General features: G+C 37.5%; 1 protein-coding gene across 1 annotated transcript in view; it reads right to left on the bottom strand.

Moving 5' to 3' along the window:
* LOC145288639 (uncharacterized) overlaps positions 1–18463 on the bottom strand; it is a 66651-nt gene that overhangs the window by 22927 nt on the left and 25261 nt on the right. Inside the window, exon 2 of the mRNA XM_080136344.1 lies at positions 5274–5301. Coding sequence (XP_079992470.1) covers positions 5274–5301 — 28 coding nt within the window. The remainder of the gene's footprint in view (positions 1–5273; positions 5302–18463) is intronic.

Below are 18463 nucleotides of genomic sequence, written 5' to 3'. Positions count from 1 at the left end.
AAGGAAACACTTGATAAGTGAACTATCCACTTATCAAGTGTTTCCTTTTCAGATTAAATATGTTTTATATCGTTTATACTTCCTACACAACAACATAAAAAAATAAATTATATTTTAAAAATTCATTTTTAATGCTGCAATACAATCATACAAGAAGTATAAATGAATAGCAGTTATTGCCGGTGTATTTTTTAGTTCCAAGTTTACTCTCTCTCTCACGCACGCACACACACTGTTCCTATTTGCTTGCCTCTCCATGAGGGTAGAGTTAGACACAAGGTCGGTTTTTAATGTGTGGAAAATCCAGCTCCCAAAAAAAGGGGTACTCTGGATAGGAACAAAAATAAAAATTGCCTCAGTCTAGAAGGATTTCTCCTCCACTGATTTAGGAAAAAACGGTGAAGTCACCTTCTGTTTCTCTCTCTCTCTCTCTCTCTACAGCCACCTTTTCCTCTCTCTATTTCTCTCTTTCTATCACCCTCTCTTTCTATCACCCTCTCTCTCTCACTTCCTCTATATCTGTCTCCTCCTCTCTCCTTCTGTCTTTAACTCTCCCCCACAGTCTCAATTCCTCTATCTCCCTCTCTCTATTTCGCTTTCTCTTTTTCTATCTCTATCTTACTATCTTCCTCTATATCTATCTTTCTCTAATCCCCCTTCCTATTTTAGTTTCCTAAATTACTTACAGTAAATGAGGTATTGTTAAAACATAATAAATCCTATCTTAATCACCTAAATTACTTGCAGTGATTAAGACATTGTCAAAACATGGATAAATCCTATTTTAGCCACTTAAATTACTTACAGTGAGAATAGAAAATTATTTGAAAATTACTGCTAATTAGAACAGCACCAGGAAGAACTGGTAAAACCTTTCTAGTTAAATTGATTTTGACAGCCATTCGATCACAAAATGAGTCTTAGCTCTTGCTTCATGCGGAATAGCTGTGACCTTACTACCAGGTAGAAGAACTGCTTATTCTGCTTTGAAATTACTATTAAGCATTCAATTTTTCAAAACTCCCATGTTCGATATCGCCCAAACATCCAGCATGGGAAAAATATTGCAGAAATACAAACTTATTGTTTGCGGTGAATGTAAAATGGCACACAAAAAAATCACTTCAGGCTCTTCATAGATTCTTGCAAGATTTGCGTGACAATGTCAGACCATTTAGGAATGCAGTAATACTGCTTGCAGGAAATTTCAGAAAAACGTTACCTCAATCAACACTAGCAGATGTAATAAATGCTTGCCTCAAATACTCTACTTTTTGGCGCTATGTGAAGGCATTAAACTTAACCTCAAAATATGGGTGTCCAGTTGCAGAATGATCAATCTGCAGAGAAATGTTTGCATTAATTGCTGGAAACTGGAAACGAAAAACTGCTACTTTATAAATAATCACCAAAGCTACATTTGATTTTTTAATGACTATTATGCTTTGATAAACCATTCTTTTATTTTTTATTTATTTGCCCCCAGATATATTTGTGTTTATTCACAAATTGGATTAACCACTTGGATTAAATTTTGAAACTTATATATAAAAAAAATCTTTACCGGATTTATATAATCAAATATTTGCTGGATATCTTATTCAACCAACGGTGAAACAAAGGAATTATGTTTATATGTGTCTAGCATGGGTGCTCGGCGTTGCCTGGGTGTTTGGAGGTGGGTGTTGAGCAAAAAAGAAAAATAAATAAATAAATAAATAAATAAATAAGTGGTAGTAGGAAGGCAGGTTCGAACTCGTACTGCAAAGGAGGAAAAGAACGGGAAAAAACCTAACGTCTTTGCTGTTACTCCCACCGTCAAACCGGAAGTGACGTAGGTTTAAATTAAGGCTAGACAATCGAAAAGAGGGGATGACTTTCGAAAATATCGGCGAAAAAAGCGACCCCTCCCTGTAGAAAAGTACCCAGTTGAGGGTGAAGAAATGAATGTTTTTAGCCAAGTTTTCAGTATTTGTCGTCTGAAGGGTCGAGCTTCAAAACGATACTGTTCTTGTGAAAATCCGTCGCTTCTGTCGAAAGTTTTAGGCAGACATGCAAACATATATACATACATTTATATATTGATAGCTCAAATTTTCGACCCAAACCGATTAAAAAGCTTGTCCTATCTCTGAATAACCATTTATGTAAAATTTCAAGTGTTTAGACCAGAAATTGTCTGAGTAATTTGGTAGAGACCGCAGAGGTCAATTTTTTAACTTTGACCCCTATTATGATCCCTTAACATTTATTGTTTTGGGCTCAAATCAAGTTATCAAGTTAGATCCGTGTCCAAGTAACCTATATCTAAAATTTCAATTGTTTATACCCAAAATTGATGGAGGAGTTTGGTATAGTTCTCAAAGGTAAAATCGTTGAACTTTGACTCCTTAACAGCCAAATTTCTGTCTGAAAACGGATTACAAAAGATTTTCCCAAATCTCAATACCCTGTATATCAAATTTCGAGTCTGCAGACTGAAAATTAACAGAGTTATTGTGTAGGGAAATGTACACAGACAGACAAACAGACACTTTCACTTTTATAGATATATAGATTGTTCCCTAGTGCCTTGGAAGAATTACAATATACGTTGCATCTTTTTACCTCCTTACTACTAGGAACTTCCATTTCAGGATTTAGCAAGCATTTTGGATTTGAAGTTCAATATCCTTTTTTTGCCTCAATATCAGATTTCCCTTATTCTATGTAGCTAAAATAATTTATAAACTTTAAAAACTTTTAATTTTCTATGTTTATTGCTTTTAGCAAATAAGGTGCAAACCCATAATAACATTTGCTAATATTTTTCCTCTGAGGAGATGAGTAAACATAGAAATCTCATGGTTTAAAGAAATAAATTTATTAAACTTTATTCTTTGTTTGCAAACAATAAAAATAATTCTATATTTGAAAATAAACTTTTTCAAATTATAAAATTTAAATACCTAAATAAGGTGCTGGAATCTGTATTAAATAGAGAAGTAATCAGCTAACCTTCTTAGTGACACACAATATGGTTTCTGTTCTGCTAGATCTACAGCAGATGTGCTTACAATTATATCCCATAGGATTAGCGAATCTCTCAATGGAGGCAACATTTCTAGGGCAATTGCTCTTGACATATCAAAAACCTTTGATAGGGTATAGCATAAAGGTTTACTTCACAAGATCTCCAGCTATGGTAATGTCTTCTCAATTATCAAATCATTTCTCTCTAATAGGTGCATAAGAGTAGTGGTTGATGGGCAAAAATCAGAACCTCATGGTATTAATGTTAGAGTCCCTCAGGGGTCGATTCTGGGCCCAACTCTCTTCCTGATCTATATTAATGATCTTCTAAATTACATCCTTACATCATTCGTAGACATTTATGCTGATGACACTACTATCTATGGTAGCACATCTAAGACTGTAAATGACCAAGTTCTCTCTGATTCTCTCTCCTCTGATCTTGAGCAAGTGGCACAATGGGGAAAGAAGTGGCTGGTTACTTTTAATGCATCTAAAACCAAGCTTCTATCTTTACATCAGCAACGCTCTGATCCCCATCTGACATCAATTGAAATGAATGGCTCTTGTTTTGAGGAGGTCTCATGTTTTGACAAGCTTCTGGACTTGACCTTTACTCCTGATCTGAAATGGAATACGTACATCAAATCTGTTGCCAAAGCCGCTGGAAAAATGGTTGGATCCTTCTATCGATCCAGTAGATATTTCACTGCTGATGCAATTCTCTATCTATATAAGAGCCAAGTTCATCCAAGGATGGAGTACTGTTGCCACATCTGGGCAGGAGCTGCTAGAAAGGACCTATCCTGCCTTGATAGAGTTCAAAATAGACTTCGTAGCCTTGTAGGAGATGTCCTTTTTTCTTCCCTGCAACCTCTTTCTCACAGAAGAGATGTTGCGAGTTTGCTTTATCGTTATTTTCATGGCAAGTGCTTGACTGAGCTTCAATCTCTGGTCCCCCCTTGCTAAACTTTCACAAGAAACACTCGTCTAGCTGAAAACACTATCAATAATTCCCTCCACTCTTTATCTGTGCCTAAACCTAAACGTAGATTCCATGAATAAAGCTTCTTTCTTAGAACTGCACGCCTGTAGAATTGTCTTCCGTTTTCCTGCTTTCCAGCTGACTACAATATGGTTGTCTTCAAGTCCAATGTAAACAAGTTCTTGATAACCCGTTCCCTTTAAGTTAACAAATTTACTGAATTTCCATTACTGACAATTACTATATTGTCCAATTGACTACTGTACACTCTTTAACCCTCATACTCGAGTGGCCACTGGGCCTTGATAAGTGGTAATGCTTATGTAAAAAAAACCCGCTAAATTATGATATATATATATATATATATACACTAGTGTTGGGACGATTAATCAGAATTAGAAAAATTGAAACATTTTGAGGTATCGAAATCAGTATCAGAATTGGAAAAATTTTTACTTATTTTCTGATGCCAAACAGTTTCCTTTAATTACCGTTTTTTATTTGATTTTTTTTAAAACAAATTCTCCTTCTGCTGGTAGTCATGATAAAGTAATAGATATTTATTGCTTTTAAACTACCAGTAAAACTAAAATCTATAAATCATCTCCCATAAGTGCATCTTTTATGTCTGAGAAAGTATCTACCCCTTTAACGTGTGTTTTTACGGTAATCAAGAAAAAAATAGCAACTCTATATTTAGAGATTTATAAGAATCGGAATCATATTGAAATTGGGAAAAATATTGGAATCGCCCCATCACTAATATATAGTAGACCCCCAGGATACAGCATTAAAAATTAGTAACAAAATACTGTACAGTATATAATATACATGTATATTATCAATAACACCTTAAGGTGAGGGCAAATACCATAACCAGGGGCTATAAAAACATTGTATTCCACATTGTAACCTGAAAAAAAAAGTATCCTAGGGCCACTGTATTCCGGTGTTATACTATATATGGAAGTGAAGAAACTATTATTGCATTTTAATTAAGGAGATAAAATTAAACCTATAGTTTTTAAAACTAACCATGGAATTTTCAGTGACCGTGCCATTCGAAACCAAATAGCATTATTTCTTAGCTATTTCTACCATAGCAAATGTTAATATGGCCGAACTTGATGTAAGAATGGTTGCATGATGTTGAAATTTTGTCATGATTTTATGTTATTATAACAACATTCCTATATTTTGTTAAAAAGTGCAAACTTTTAAATTATCATGATGATTCCATGGCATAATTTTTCATATAAACATTGAAATTACTTACCTTGTTCATTCTTCTGAATAATGGAATACTGAAAAACAGAAAAAAAAAAAAATGAATAAAGGAAGATAATTTCGACAATGTCCCTTCTCTGAATATATAAATTTTTGAAATTCGCAGAAACCAATTTGTAATTGCCTTATAGTAAAAGATCATTATCATTTAACTTGCCAATATATTGATATTTTTTTTCTCTCCAGAATAGCTTCATTACTTTGCATCATGTAACACATCAAAAGTATTCAAATTTTTAACTCATGTTTTTTCAAAGATCACATTAAGATGCCCACTGAATACATTAAGATGGCCACTGAATACATTAAGATACCATCATTCCCAAACATGTTGTTTTGGATGTTTCCCAACAATTTTTAATAATGTTCAATGTGTTTGATTATATATTAAAAATTTTACACAATCTGACAACAGAAAATGTCATATGCTGAAGATGGCTGACGCTGAAATTCTTCAAAAGCTTATCATTTGCAAATTAATTATCACACACACACACAGGAAAAAAAAATTTTTTTGAATAAAAGTTGTTTATTTACTAATTTATATTATCTGGACTCTTGTTCTCATCTCAGTTGTTATCCTTACATGATTTCGGCTGATGTAACTTCTGACCTTCTTCAGATGTGCCTTGTCGAAATCAGGAATCTGTACAGAATTTTGAACAGAATCATTTATTTAATCTGTGACAGTAAATGATGCTCAATCCATCAACAATGATTGAGAAGAAATCTTAATTTTTATTATGTTCTGAGTTTTGCATGTGAATATTCAAAGCCCGGAAGACTGTCACAGACTGTACTTTATCCGTTGCGCTACAGGTCCAAAACATTTCTAGCAGAGTTTGATCATTGGAAAGGTTTTATTATGTCCAATATATATTTCAATTACTTTATGAGATAGCTTTAATGCTTTCAAAAAAAAAAGAAAAAAGAAAAAAAAAGTCAACATGCTATTTTTTTCCAGATTAATTTATTAGTAACTATCTGGAAGGTTTGATGTTGTCCAGGATTGAATGAGGATCAATGAATGTTGCACATTTTCAATACTTTTATTCTCATTGAAATTGGTGAAATCGCCCATTTTCCAATCAAATCAATTCATTGGTTGCTCTAGTTATGGAACCCACCATGGTGCATCTGGATAAAGCTTCACTTGCCTCCCCACAGTGATTCAGTCCACAGTACATTGCATAAAACTTCTCAAATGCACTTGTGATGTTAAGCTGTATAAGGATGTTAACTGGTCAAAATTGAACTGTTCCTTCTTTAATCAAATTGGAAACATTCTGATACAAAATCTATTTAAGAACACTTCCAGACACAAAATAGATTTGTTTGAAATAAAAAAAAAATCGTCCAAGCCATTTGGGAGCCCATAAGGAATGAACTCACACACAGAGACAAAGTGCCTTTTATATATAGAAATAGAGATATCAAAACTCAAAAGTTTTCAATGCATCAACATCAGAAATATTGAAAGTTATTTCAAAGTTATGGAAGCCATATTGAAAAAAGTACATGGTGTGAAGTGAGAGAAAACAATTTCAAATTAATATTATTTTCAAATTAATATTATTCTCAAATTAAGATATTTTTGTTACAATCTAATCTGCATTTTAATATAACTTAGAAACTTATATTAAAATGCAAAATTTTAATCAAATCTAACAATGTGATTACAATTATAAAAATTATAGAAAATTTGCAGACCAAATTTAAAGAGAAATTTTACTTTCATTAGTGGGTAATTGTTACGGCTTTACCTTATCATGTGCTGCAAAAAAAAATTCTTGTCTTTTTCTCTCTTATTTTCCCTCTCTGTCCTGCTCCAACCAAGTCTACCGACCTGCTCCACAAATCCCAAAACCTCAATCATGACAAATCTCCAAAAAAGAAACACGAATAAACCTAGAATCCCATCCACCAACGTAGACCCCTCCTACCAGGTCTCCTTCTCCAACATCAGGGGTCTCCTTCTCCAACATCTACGTTCCAACCTTCCAGAGGTTGAAACACAATTACAGGAGACGAAACCAGACATATTCTTTCTAAGTGAAACTAGCATAGGGTTAACCACTTCTCTAGACGAATTCATAATTAAAGGATACTCCAACTTAACATCTAATTCTGATCCCCAAGATCGCTATGGGCATGGAATATGTGCCTACATCAAAGATGGCTTTCCATGTGGTAGGGATATCTCCAGAGAAGATCCTAATTTACCTTATATGTGCTTTTGGGTTGCACTAGCTTACACCACTGCATTTATATTTGCCCTCTATCGCCCCCACAACAGTGGGGTTACTATCTTTAAGATCATATCTGAGAAAATTGACCACATCCTGTCTGCTCATCCTTCGGCTAACATTCACATTTGCAGTGACTTCAATGTCCATAATGTGGAATGGCTGACCCACTCAAATAAAACCGATGACGAGGGGAGGTTTTGTCATGATTTTGCCATTGCCTATGACCTCACTCAGATTGTTCACGAACCCACCCGTGTGCCCGATACACCGGGTCAATATGCAAGCCTTCTAGACCTTTTCCTCATAACTTCCCCTGAGCTGTGTTCATGTTCTGTTCTATCTCCTCTGGGATCCTCTGACCACTCTGTTGTAGCAGTAAAGATAAAAATGAAATGTAATAAGTATTCAGATGTACCTCTCCACCGTACTGTATATCGATACTCTATGGCTGACTGGGATAGCTTCCGTACATTCATATCTGACCTACCTCTGCATTCCATGTTTAAAAAGGATGTGTTATTTATAGTATCAGACCTGACCGAATGGTTAATTGTAGGCATAGACTGATTCATACCATCCAAAAATTCCAACAAAAACCTAACAGCCAGCCATGGTTCTCCCCTGAATGTGCTGCTGCCATCGCGCACAGAAATTACTTTTTCCATAGATACCAACGTAATAGATGTACTGAGACTAAAGCTGCTTTCAGGACTGCCAGCAACCACATGCACGAGAGCTATATGCTCAGTCCGTTAAATCTAAAGTAGCTGAGCAGCGGCTTGGTTCCCACCAGTTCTGGCAAATAGTAAACAGGATCTTGAACAGAAGCGTGCGTTCTATCCCAACTATCATCAATGGACCTGAGGTCATCTCGTCAGCATCAGACAAGGCCAGACTATTTGCCAATAACTTTGCAGCTAATTCTACCCTATGCGACAATGACCATCAACTCCCTGTATTTCCTCCTATAACAGACAACACGCTATGCAACATACAAATATCTGTGCGTGAGGTCGCCAAGCTAATCAACAACCTTGATTCCAGTAAAGCAACTGGCCCTGATGGCATTCCAGTTATAGTGCTGAAAAAGCTCCAACCAGAACTTGCCCCCATACTTACAAAACTGTTTAAGCGTTGTCTTAAGGAGAAGTGTTTTCCAACACCCTGGAAAACCTCATCAATATGCCCTGTATTTAAGAATTCTGGTGAAACGTCATCTTCCACTCAGTACAGACTAATAAGTCTCCTATGTGTCATGAGTAAGTTGTTGGAATCCATATCAAATAAAGAAGTAGTCAACCACCTCAACAGAAACAAACTTCTTAGTGACATGCAATATGGTTTCCGCTCTGCAAGATCTATAGCAGATGTGCTAACGATTATATCACATAGGATTAATGAATCTCTTGACAAAGGTTTCCTTTCTAGGGCAATTGCTCTTGACATATCGAAGGACTGCGATAAGGTATGGAATAAGGGCCTACTTCACAAGATTTCCAGCTATGGTATTACTGGAAATGTTTTCTCAATCATTAAATCATTTTTCTCTGATAGGTTCATAAGAGTAGTGGTTGATGGGCAGAAATCAGAGGCCCACAGTATTAATGCTGGAATCCCCCAGGGGTCCATCCTAGGCCCAACTGTCTTCCTGATCTACATCAATAATCTCCCAAAACACATACTTAAATCATTCGTTGACATTTATGCTGATGACACAACCATCTATGGAAACACATCAAAGGCTGTAAATGACAAAGTTCTCTCTAATTTTCTCTCCTCTGATCTTGAGTGCGTGGTACAATGGGGGAAGAGGTGGCTGGTTACTTTTAATGCATCTAAAACCAAGCTTCTATCTTTACAGCATCAACGCTCTGATCCCCATCTGGCATCAATTGAAATGGATGGCTCTCGTCTTGGGGAGGCTCCATGTTTTGACAAGCTTCTGGGTTTGACCTTTACTCCTGATCTGAAATGGAACACGTACATCAAATCTGTTGCCAGGGATGCTGGGAAAAAATGGTGGGATCCTTCTACCGCTCCAGAAGATATCTCACTACTAATGCAATTCTCTATCTGTATAAAAGCCAAGTACGTCCAAGGATGGAGTACTGTTGCCACATCTGGGCAGGAGCTGCTAAAAACAGCCTATCCTGCCTTGCCAGAGTACAAAATAGACTTCGTGGTTTAGTGGGGGATGCCCTTTTCTCTTCCCTGCAACCTCTCTCCCACAGAATAGACGTTGCGAGCCTGTCTTTGTTTTATCGTTATTTCCATGGCAGGTGCTCGTCTGAGCTCCAATCCCTCGTCCCCCCTCGCCAATCTTTCATGAGAAACACCCGTCTGGCTAAAACTAATGTCAATAATTTTCCCCATTCTTTATCTGTGCTTAAATCCAAACGTAGATTCCATGAGCAAAGCTTCTTTCTTAGAACTGCACACCAATGCAACTCTCTGCTGCTTGCCTATTTCTCACCTGACTACAACTTGGAAGTCTTCAAGTCCAACATAAACAAACTTCTGACAAACCGCCCTCTTAAGTAAGACACTCTTTCAAATCTCCAATACTAATGATTACTACAATACTATCTCATTGATTACTGTACACGCAATAACCCTTATCTCTGAGTGGCCTTCGGGCCTTGATAAGTGGTGACCCCCATGTAAAAAAAAAAAAAAAAAAAAAAAAAAGTTATTTTTGTTACAATATCCTTTGGAATTTTGAATGCAATAAAGAAATAAATAACTGAAAAACTTTTGTTTTGAAAGTAGTAACTGAAACACTATAATTTCTAAAAAGAAAATATTAGTGACAGAAATAAACAGAAGAAAAAAGATTTATTACACTGCACAAAGAACTTTAGAGTTCTTGAGACTCAGAGAAAACAGGAAATTATTGCAGAACAAAGCATGTTGAACTCGTAAATATAATTTTAGTCATAGAATATAGATACTTGGGATTGTACAAAATATTCTATACTCTGGCTAATCAGTGAAGAGGTTAAAAATTGAGATGATTAGTGGAAACCAGAAAAACTTACTTTTTGGGATATTGGAAAAATTTGAGACTCATTTTTGATTTCAAAAGCGAAAAAGTTTTCGATAAGAGAAGTTCTAAATATTAAGCAATTCCTATCTAAGAGGACTTAAATCGAGGTTATTTAATAAACTTTTTCAATAGGATATCTATAAGTTATACAAGTAATTACTTTTATTCTGTGGCTGTGTTCTTTCAGGTGCCTTTGTTATTGGAATTAGTAATGGTGTCAGAATCAGGAATTTTGAACAGAATCAAGAAAAATATTGGAATCGTCCCATCATTAGTTAAGAATGAATCTATTTTTGTTAAATAATGTAATTCTCCATCGATAGTTGAAAATTAGGAGTTGTTATTGTTTATTCCCCCTCCCCCCCCCAACACACCTATCTGGAAGGTGTGCATTTTGCAGGTGATATTAGACACCTGCATTCCTTAACACATCTTTGTTAGACTTGGCAAAGTTATCAAGTGAATTTTTTTTATATCGTCTTAAAATGATTTTTTTTCTTTCTTTACTAACGAAAATGTTTATAAAGGCCAAAAACCACACAAGGACAAAGATTAACAAGTTCAATGGATTGTTTGTTTAATGATAAAGAATATTATAAGCTGATTGAAAACTGATTAATCAAATAAAATTCCATTACTTATAGCGATGATTTATAACTAAGTACTTGGTGACATTTGATTTGAAGATGACCATGTTGAAGTCTGCAAGGAAGCAGTCTCATAATAATGTGTACCAAAGATGAGAAGTTGTTGGAAAGAAACTGTTCATAAAAATTCTATCTGATGCTAGGCAGATGGACGAAGAAAAATATTTTAAGTTGTGTAAAAAGACGTGTTCTTGCTGTGAATGTTTTTTTTAGGGGGGGGGGCAAGGATTGGAGTTGTCAAGCATCCTTGACATGAATAATAATAAAGTAGAGAAAGACTAGCAACATCTCTCCTCAGTGAGAAAGGAGTCATAGAGAACAAATTATCCAAATTAGATTGTGAAGTTGATTTTGAAGTCTGCCAAGGAAGAAAAAAATATTCTGAGCAGCACCTCCCTAGATCTGCCAGCAGTATTCTATCTTAGGATATATCTGACTTATAGGCACAAGATTGCATTATGGTAAGTACATTCTGGAGCAATAGAATGATCCAACCATTTTTCCAGCAATTATAACAACACTTTAAACATGGAGTGAAAATCAGTCCTAGGAGTTTATCAAAACACAGGACTTCTTCAAGGATAGGGCCATTCATTACAATTGAGACAAAACAAAGATCCGAGTAGTGGTGGTGAATGAGGAAAGGCTTGGTTTTAGAATTGTTAAATGTGTAACCCCCCACCCCATTTTATCCTTTGCTCCAGATGAGAAGAGAGAAAATTGGCAATATCTTGCTTATCAACGCTCTTTGGAGTTGTGCTGCTTGCATAGGTCAACAAATGATCTCAGAATATGATTTAGGAAATCATGAAAACAAAAAAAAATCAATAAGAGTTTTTTTTTTTTTTTTTTTTTTACAAAGGAGTCAGCACTTATCAAGGCCCGGAGGCCACTCGAGGATAAGAGTTAATAAGCGTACAGTTGTCAATGGGACAATGTAATAATTGTTAGTAGTGGAAATTTGATAAATTTGATTACTTATGGAGAACGGCTCATCAAGAACTTGTTCACGTTGGACTTGAAGACGACCATATTATAGTCAGCTGGAAAGCAGGCAAAAGGAAGAGAGTGCAGTTCTAAGAAAGAAACTTTATTCATGAAATCTATGATTAGGTTTAGGCACAAATAAAGAGTGTGAGAAATTATGATAGTGTTTTTAGCTAGACGAGTGTTTCTCATGAAAGTTTGGCAAGGGGGGACCATAGATTGGAGCTCAGACAAGTACTTGCCAGGAAAATAACGATAAAGCAGAGACAGGCTTGCAACATCTCTTCTGCGAGATAAAGGTTGCAGGGAAGATAAAAGGGATTCCCCCACTAGGCTACGAAGTCCGTTTTGAACTCTGTCAAAGCAGGATAAAGTCTTTCTAGCAGCTCCTGCCCAGATGTGGCAACAGTATTCCATCCTTGGACGTACCTGGTTCTTATATAGGTAGAGAATTGCATCAGCAGTGAGATATCTACTGGATCGATAGAAAGATCCGACCATTTACCCAGCATTCTTAGCAACAGATTTGATGTACGTGTTCCATTTCAGATCAGGAGTAACGGTCAAGCCCAGGAGCTTATCAAAACATGGAGCCTCCTAAAGATAACAGCCATTCATTTCAATTGATACCAGATAGGGATCAGAACGTTGATGATGTAAATATAGAAGTTTGGTTTAAGATGCATTAAAAGTAACCAGCCACTTCTTTCCCCATTGTACCACATTCTCAAGATCAAAGGAGAAAGAATCAGAGAGAACTTGGTCTTTTACGGTCTTTGATGCACTGCCACAGATGGTAGTGTTGTCAGCATAAATGTCTGTGAATGATCTAAGGATGTGATTTGGAAGATCATTAATATAGATTAGGAAGAGAGTTGGGCTCAGGCTGGACCCCTGAGGAACTCCAGCATTAATACTCTGAGCTTCTGATTTCTGCCCATTAACAACTACTCTTATGGACCTATCAGAGAGAAATGATTTAATAATTGAGAAGACATTACTAGCTTTACTGTAACTGGAGATCTTGTGAAGTAGACCTTTATGCCATACTCTATCAAAGGCCTTTGATATGTCAAGAGCAACTGCCCTAGAAATGAAGCCTCCGTTAAGAGATTTGTTAATCCTATGAGATATAACCGTAAGCACATCTGCTGTAAATCAAGCAGAATGGAAACCATATTGAAGTTTATTTTTGCTGAGGTGGTAGACTACTTCTCTATTTAACACAGATTCCAGCAACTTACTCATGACACACAGGAGACTTATTGGTCTGTATTGAGAGGGAGATGACCGATCACCTGAATTCTTGAATACAGGGCATACTACCGAGGTTTTCCAGGGTATTGGGAAGCAATTTTCCTTAAGACAACGCTTAAACAGCTATGGGAGCTAGCTAAGCTAACTAGCTAAGTATGGGAGCTAGTTCTGGTTGAAGCTTTTTTAGCACTATAATAGGAATGTTGTCAGGGCCAGTTGATTTACTGTATACAAGGTTTTTGATTAGCTTGGCAACTTCATGCACAGATATTTGTATATCGCATAGAGTATTTTCCAATACAGGAGGAAATACTGGGGGTTGGCAGCCTTGGTCGCATAGGGTAGAATTAGCTGCAAAGTTCTTTGCAAAGAGTTTGGCTTTGTCTGATGCTGACGAGATGACCTCAGAGACTCATCAGCATTAACACTTGTGCTCATCATCAATTAATTTTATTTATAAAGCAGAAAAAAATTGGATGATTGTGAAAGCATGGCCAGATACAGTACAACCTCAGGATATGGTGGCCTTAGGATACGTTTTTTTCAGGTTACGATGTGGAATACAATGTTTTTCCGACTCCTGGTTACGGTATTTAACCTGCCTTTCGGTGTTATTTATAATGTTATTTGATTATATACATGTGTATTATATACTGTACTGTATTTTGTAACTAATTTTTAATGCTGTATCTCAGAGTTCTACTGTATTCTATAGCTACCAAGTTTGTAAAGCAACTCTTTGAGCCAGATCCTATCAAAGGCCTTTCATATGTCAAACGCTAATGCCCTAGATTCAAAGTTTTGGCAAATTGTAAACAGAATCCTGAACAGAAGCGTGTGCTCTATCCCAACTATCATAAATGGACCTGAGTTAATCTCGTCAGCATCAGACAAAGCCAAACTCTTTGCAAAGAACTTTGCAGCTAATTCTACCCTTTGCGACCAAGGCCACCGACCCCCAATATTTCCTCCTGTATCAGAAAACACACTATGTGATATACAAATATCTGTATGTGATGTTGCCAAGCTAATCAAAAACCTTGATTCCAGTAAAGCAACCGGCCCTGACGGTATTCCAATTATAGTACTCAAAAAACTTCAACCAGAACTAGCACCCATACTTAAAAAACTGTTTAAACGTTGTCTTAAGGAGAATTGCTTCCCATCACCCTGGAAAATCTCATCAGTATGCCCTGTATTGTATTTAAGAATTCAGGTGATCATTCATCCCCCTCTCAGTACAGGCCAATAAGTCTCCTGTGCGTCATGAGTAAGTTGCTGGAATCTGTGTTAAATAGAGAAGTAATCAACCATCTCAGCAAAAATAACCTTCTTAGTGACACACAATATGGTTTCCATTCTGCTAGATCTACAGCAGATATGCTTACAGTTATATCTCATAGGATTAGCGAATCTCTCGACAGAGGCAACCTTTCTAGGGCAATTGCTCTTGACATATCAAAGGCCTTTGATAGGGTATGGCATAAAGGTTTACTTCACAAGATCTCCAGCTATGGTATAGCTGGAAATGTCTTCTCAATTATTAAATCATTTCTCTCTGATAGGTTCATAAGAGTAGTAGTTGATGGGCAAAAATCAGAATCGTAGACATTTTTGCTGACGACACTACCATCTATGGTAGCACATCTAAGAGAGTAAACGACAAAGTTCTCTCCGATTCTCTCTCCTCTGATCTTGATCACGTTGAACAATGAGGAAAGGAGTGGCTGGTTACTTTTAATGCATCTAAAACCAAGCTTCTATCATCATTAACGTTCTGATCCCCATCTGGCATCAATTAAAATGAATGGCTCTCGTCTTGGGGAGGCCTCAAGTTTTGACAGGCTTCTGGGCTTGACCTTTACTCCTGATCTTAAATGGAATACGTACATCAAATCTGTTGCCAAGGCCGCTGGAAAAATGGTCGATCCTTCTATCGATCCAGTAGATATTTTTTTTTTTTTTACACAGTGATCACCACTTATCAAGGCCCGGAAGCCACTCAGGGATAAGGGTTATTGCAAGTACATTACGTTAGTGAGGAGATTTGCTGAAATGTTTACTTAAGGGGGCGGTTCATTAGGAATTTGTTAACATTGGACTTGAAGACATCCAAGTTGTAGTCCGGAGGGAAGCAGGCAGACGGAACAGAGTTCCACAGGCGTGCAGTTCTAAGAAAGAAGCTTTGTTCATGGAATCTGCGTTTTGATTTAGGCACAGATATAGAGTGGGGGAAATTTTTCACAGTGGATTCAGCTAGACGGGTGTTTTTCGTGAAAGATTTGCGAGGGGGGACCAGAGATTGGAGTTCAGAGGAGCATCTGCCATAGAAATAACGATAAAACAAGGACAGGCTCGCAACGTCTCTTCTGTGGGAGAGAGGTTGCAGGGTAGAGAAAAGGGCATCCCCCACTAAGCCACGAAGTCTATTTTGTACTCTGTCAAGGCAGGATAGGCTGTTTTTAGCAGCTCCTGCCCAGATATGGCAACAATATTCCATCCTTGGACGTACTTGGCTTTTATATAGATAGAGAATTGCATCAGTAGTGAGATATCTTCTGGAGCGGTAGAAGGATCCCACCATTCTTCCAGCGACCTTGGCAACAGACTTGATGTACGTGTTCCATTTCAGATCAGGAGTAAAGGTCAAACCCAGAAGCTTGTCAAAACACGGGGCCTCACCCAGACGAGAGCCATCCATCACAATTGATGCCAGATGGGGATCAGAGCGTTGATGATGTAAAGATAGCAGTTTGGTTTTGGATGCATTAAAGGTAACCAGCCACATCTTCCCCCACTGAACCACGCGCTCGAGATCAGAGGAGAGGGAATCAGAGAGAACTTTGTCATTTACAGCCTTTGATGTGTTGCCGTAGATGGTCGTGTCATCAGCATAGATGTCAACGAATGATTTAAGTATGTGTTTAGGGAGGTCATTGATGTAGATCAGGAAGAGAGTTGGGCCCAGGATTGACCCCTGAGGGACTCCAGCATTAATATTGCAGGCCTCCGATTTTTGTCCATCTACCACTACTCTTATGAGCCTATCGGAGAGAAATGATTTAATGATTGAGAAAACATTTCCAGTTATACCATAGCTGGAAATCTTGTGAAGTAGACCCTTATGTCATACCTTGTCGAAGGCCTTTGATATGTCGAGAGCAATTGCCCTAGAAAGGAAGCCTTTGTCAAGAGATTCACTAATCCTGTGGGATATAACCGTCACCACATCTGCGGTAGATCTTGCAGAGCGGAAACCATATTGTGTGTCACTAAGAAGGTTATTCCTGCTGAGGTGGTTGACTATTTCTCTATTTAATATGGATTCCAGCAACTTACTCATAACACACAGGAGACTTATTGGTCTGTATTGAGAGGGAGATGACTTATCACCTGAATTCTTAAATACAGGGCAAACTGATGAGGTCTTCCAGGGAGTCGGAAAGCACTTCTCCTTAAGGCAGTGCTTAAATAGTTTCGTAAGTATGGGAGCAAGTTCTGGTTGAAGCTTTTTTAACACTATAATTGGGATGCCATCAGGGCCAGTTGCTTTACTGGAATCTAGGTTCTTTATTAGCTTGGCGACCTCATGCACGGATATTTGTATGTTACCTAGCTTGTTCTGTGTTATAGGAGGAAATATGGGGAGTTGATGGCCTTCGTCGCAAAGGGTAGAATTAGCTGCAAAGTTCTTTGCAAATAGTTTGGCCTTGTCTGACGCTGACGAGATGACCTCTGGTCCATTGATAATGGTTGGGATAGAACGCACACTTCTGTTCAGGATCCTATTTGTTATTTGCCAAAACTGGTGGGATCCAAGCCGCTGATCAGCTACCTTGGATTTAACAGACTGGGCATATAGCTCTCTTGCATTTTTTATTACTCTTTTACAGTAGTTGCTGGCAGACCTAAAAGCAGCTTTAGTCTCAGTGCATCTATTACGTTGGTAGCTATGGAAAAAGTGATTTCTGTGCGCGATAGCAGCAGCACATTCTGGGGAGAACCATGGCTGGCTGTTAGGTTTTTGTTGGAATTTTTTAGATGGTATGAATTGGTCTATGCCTGCAATTAACCATTCGGTCAGATCTGATACTATAGAGGACACATCCTTTTTAAACATGGAGTGCAGAGGTAAATCAGATATGAATGTATGGAAGCTATCCCAGTCGGCCATATCTCACTGCTGATGCAATTCTCTATCTATATAAGAGCCAGATACGTCCAAGGATGGAATACTGTTGCCACATATGGACAGGAGCTGCTAGAAAAGACTTGTCCTGTCTTGAGAGGGTTCAAAATAGACTTTGTGGCCTGGTGGGAGATGTCCTTTTCTCTTCGCTGCAACCTCTATCTCACAGAAGAGATGTTGCGAGTTTGCTTTATCATTATTTTCATGGAAAGTGTTCGACTGAGCTTCAATCTATGGTCCCCCTCGCCAAACTTTCACAAGAAACACTAGACTAGCTGAAAACATTATCAATAATTTTCCACACTCTTTATCTGTGCCTAAACCTAAACATAGATTCCATGATCAAAGCTTCTTTCTTAGAACTGCACGCCTGTGGAAGTGTCTTCCGTTTTCCTGCTTTCCAGCTGTCTATAATATGGTTGTCTTCAAGTCCAACGTGAACAAGTTTCTGATGAGCCGTTCCACTTTAGTTTTTTTTTTTTTTTTTTTTTTTTTTAGTCAATTTTCACCCCAAACAAGGCACAGTGCCACTTTGAAGCAGGGGGCTACTATTAGGGAATTAATTAGCGGGGTCATTATGAAGGGAGAAGAGTAGAAAGATGTTTGTTAACATTACACTTGAACTTCTGCATATCATTGCAGTTGGGAAAGCAGAATCCCGGAAGGGAGTTCCAAAGACCCGCAGTTCTGGGGAAGAAACTATTGGAGTAAAAGGCTTTCTTGCGCCTAGGGATCTCCACTGTAAAGGGATGAGACTTAGTAGCTTGTCGGGTTTGTCGGGGGTAGTTACGTCAGGGAGGTACA

Source organism: Euprymna scolopes, chromosome 2 (assembly GCF_053919585.1).
Source record: "Euprymna scolopes isolate OS-2025 chromosome 2, ASM5391958v1, whole genome shotgun sequence".
Classification (NCBI taxonomy): domain Eukaryota; kingdom Metazoa; phylum Mollusca; class Cephalopoda; order Sepiida; family Sepiolidae; genus Euprymna; species Euprymna scolopes.
Note: the sequence above shows the minus strand (reverse complement) of the source record. Positions and strands in the feature narration are given on the sequence as shown.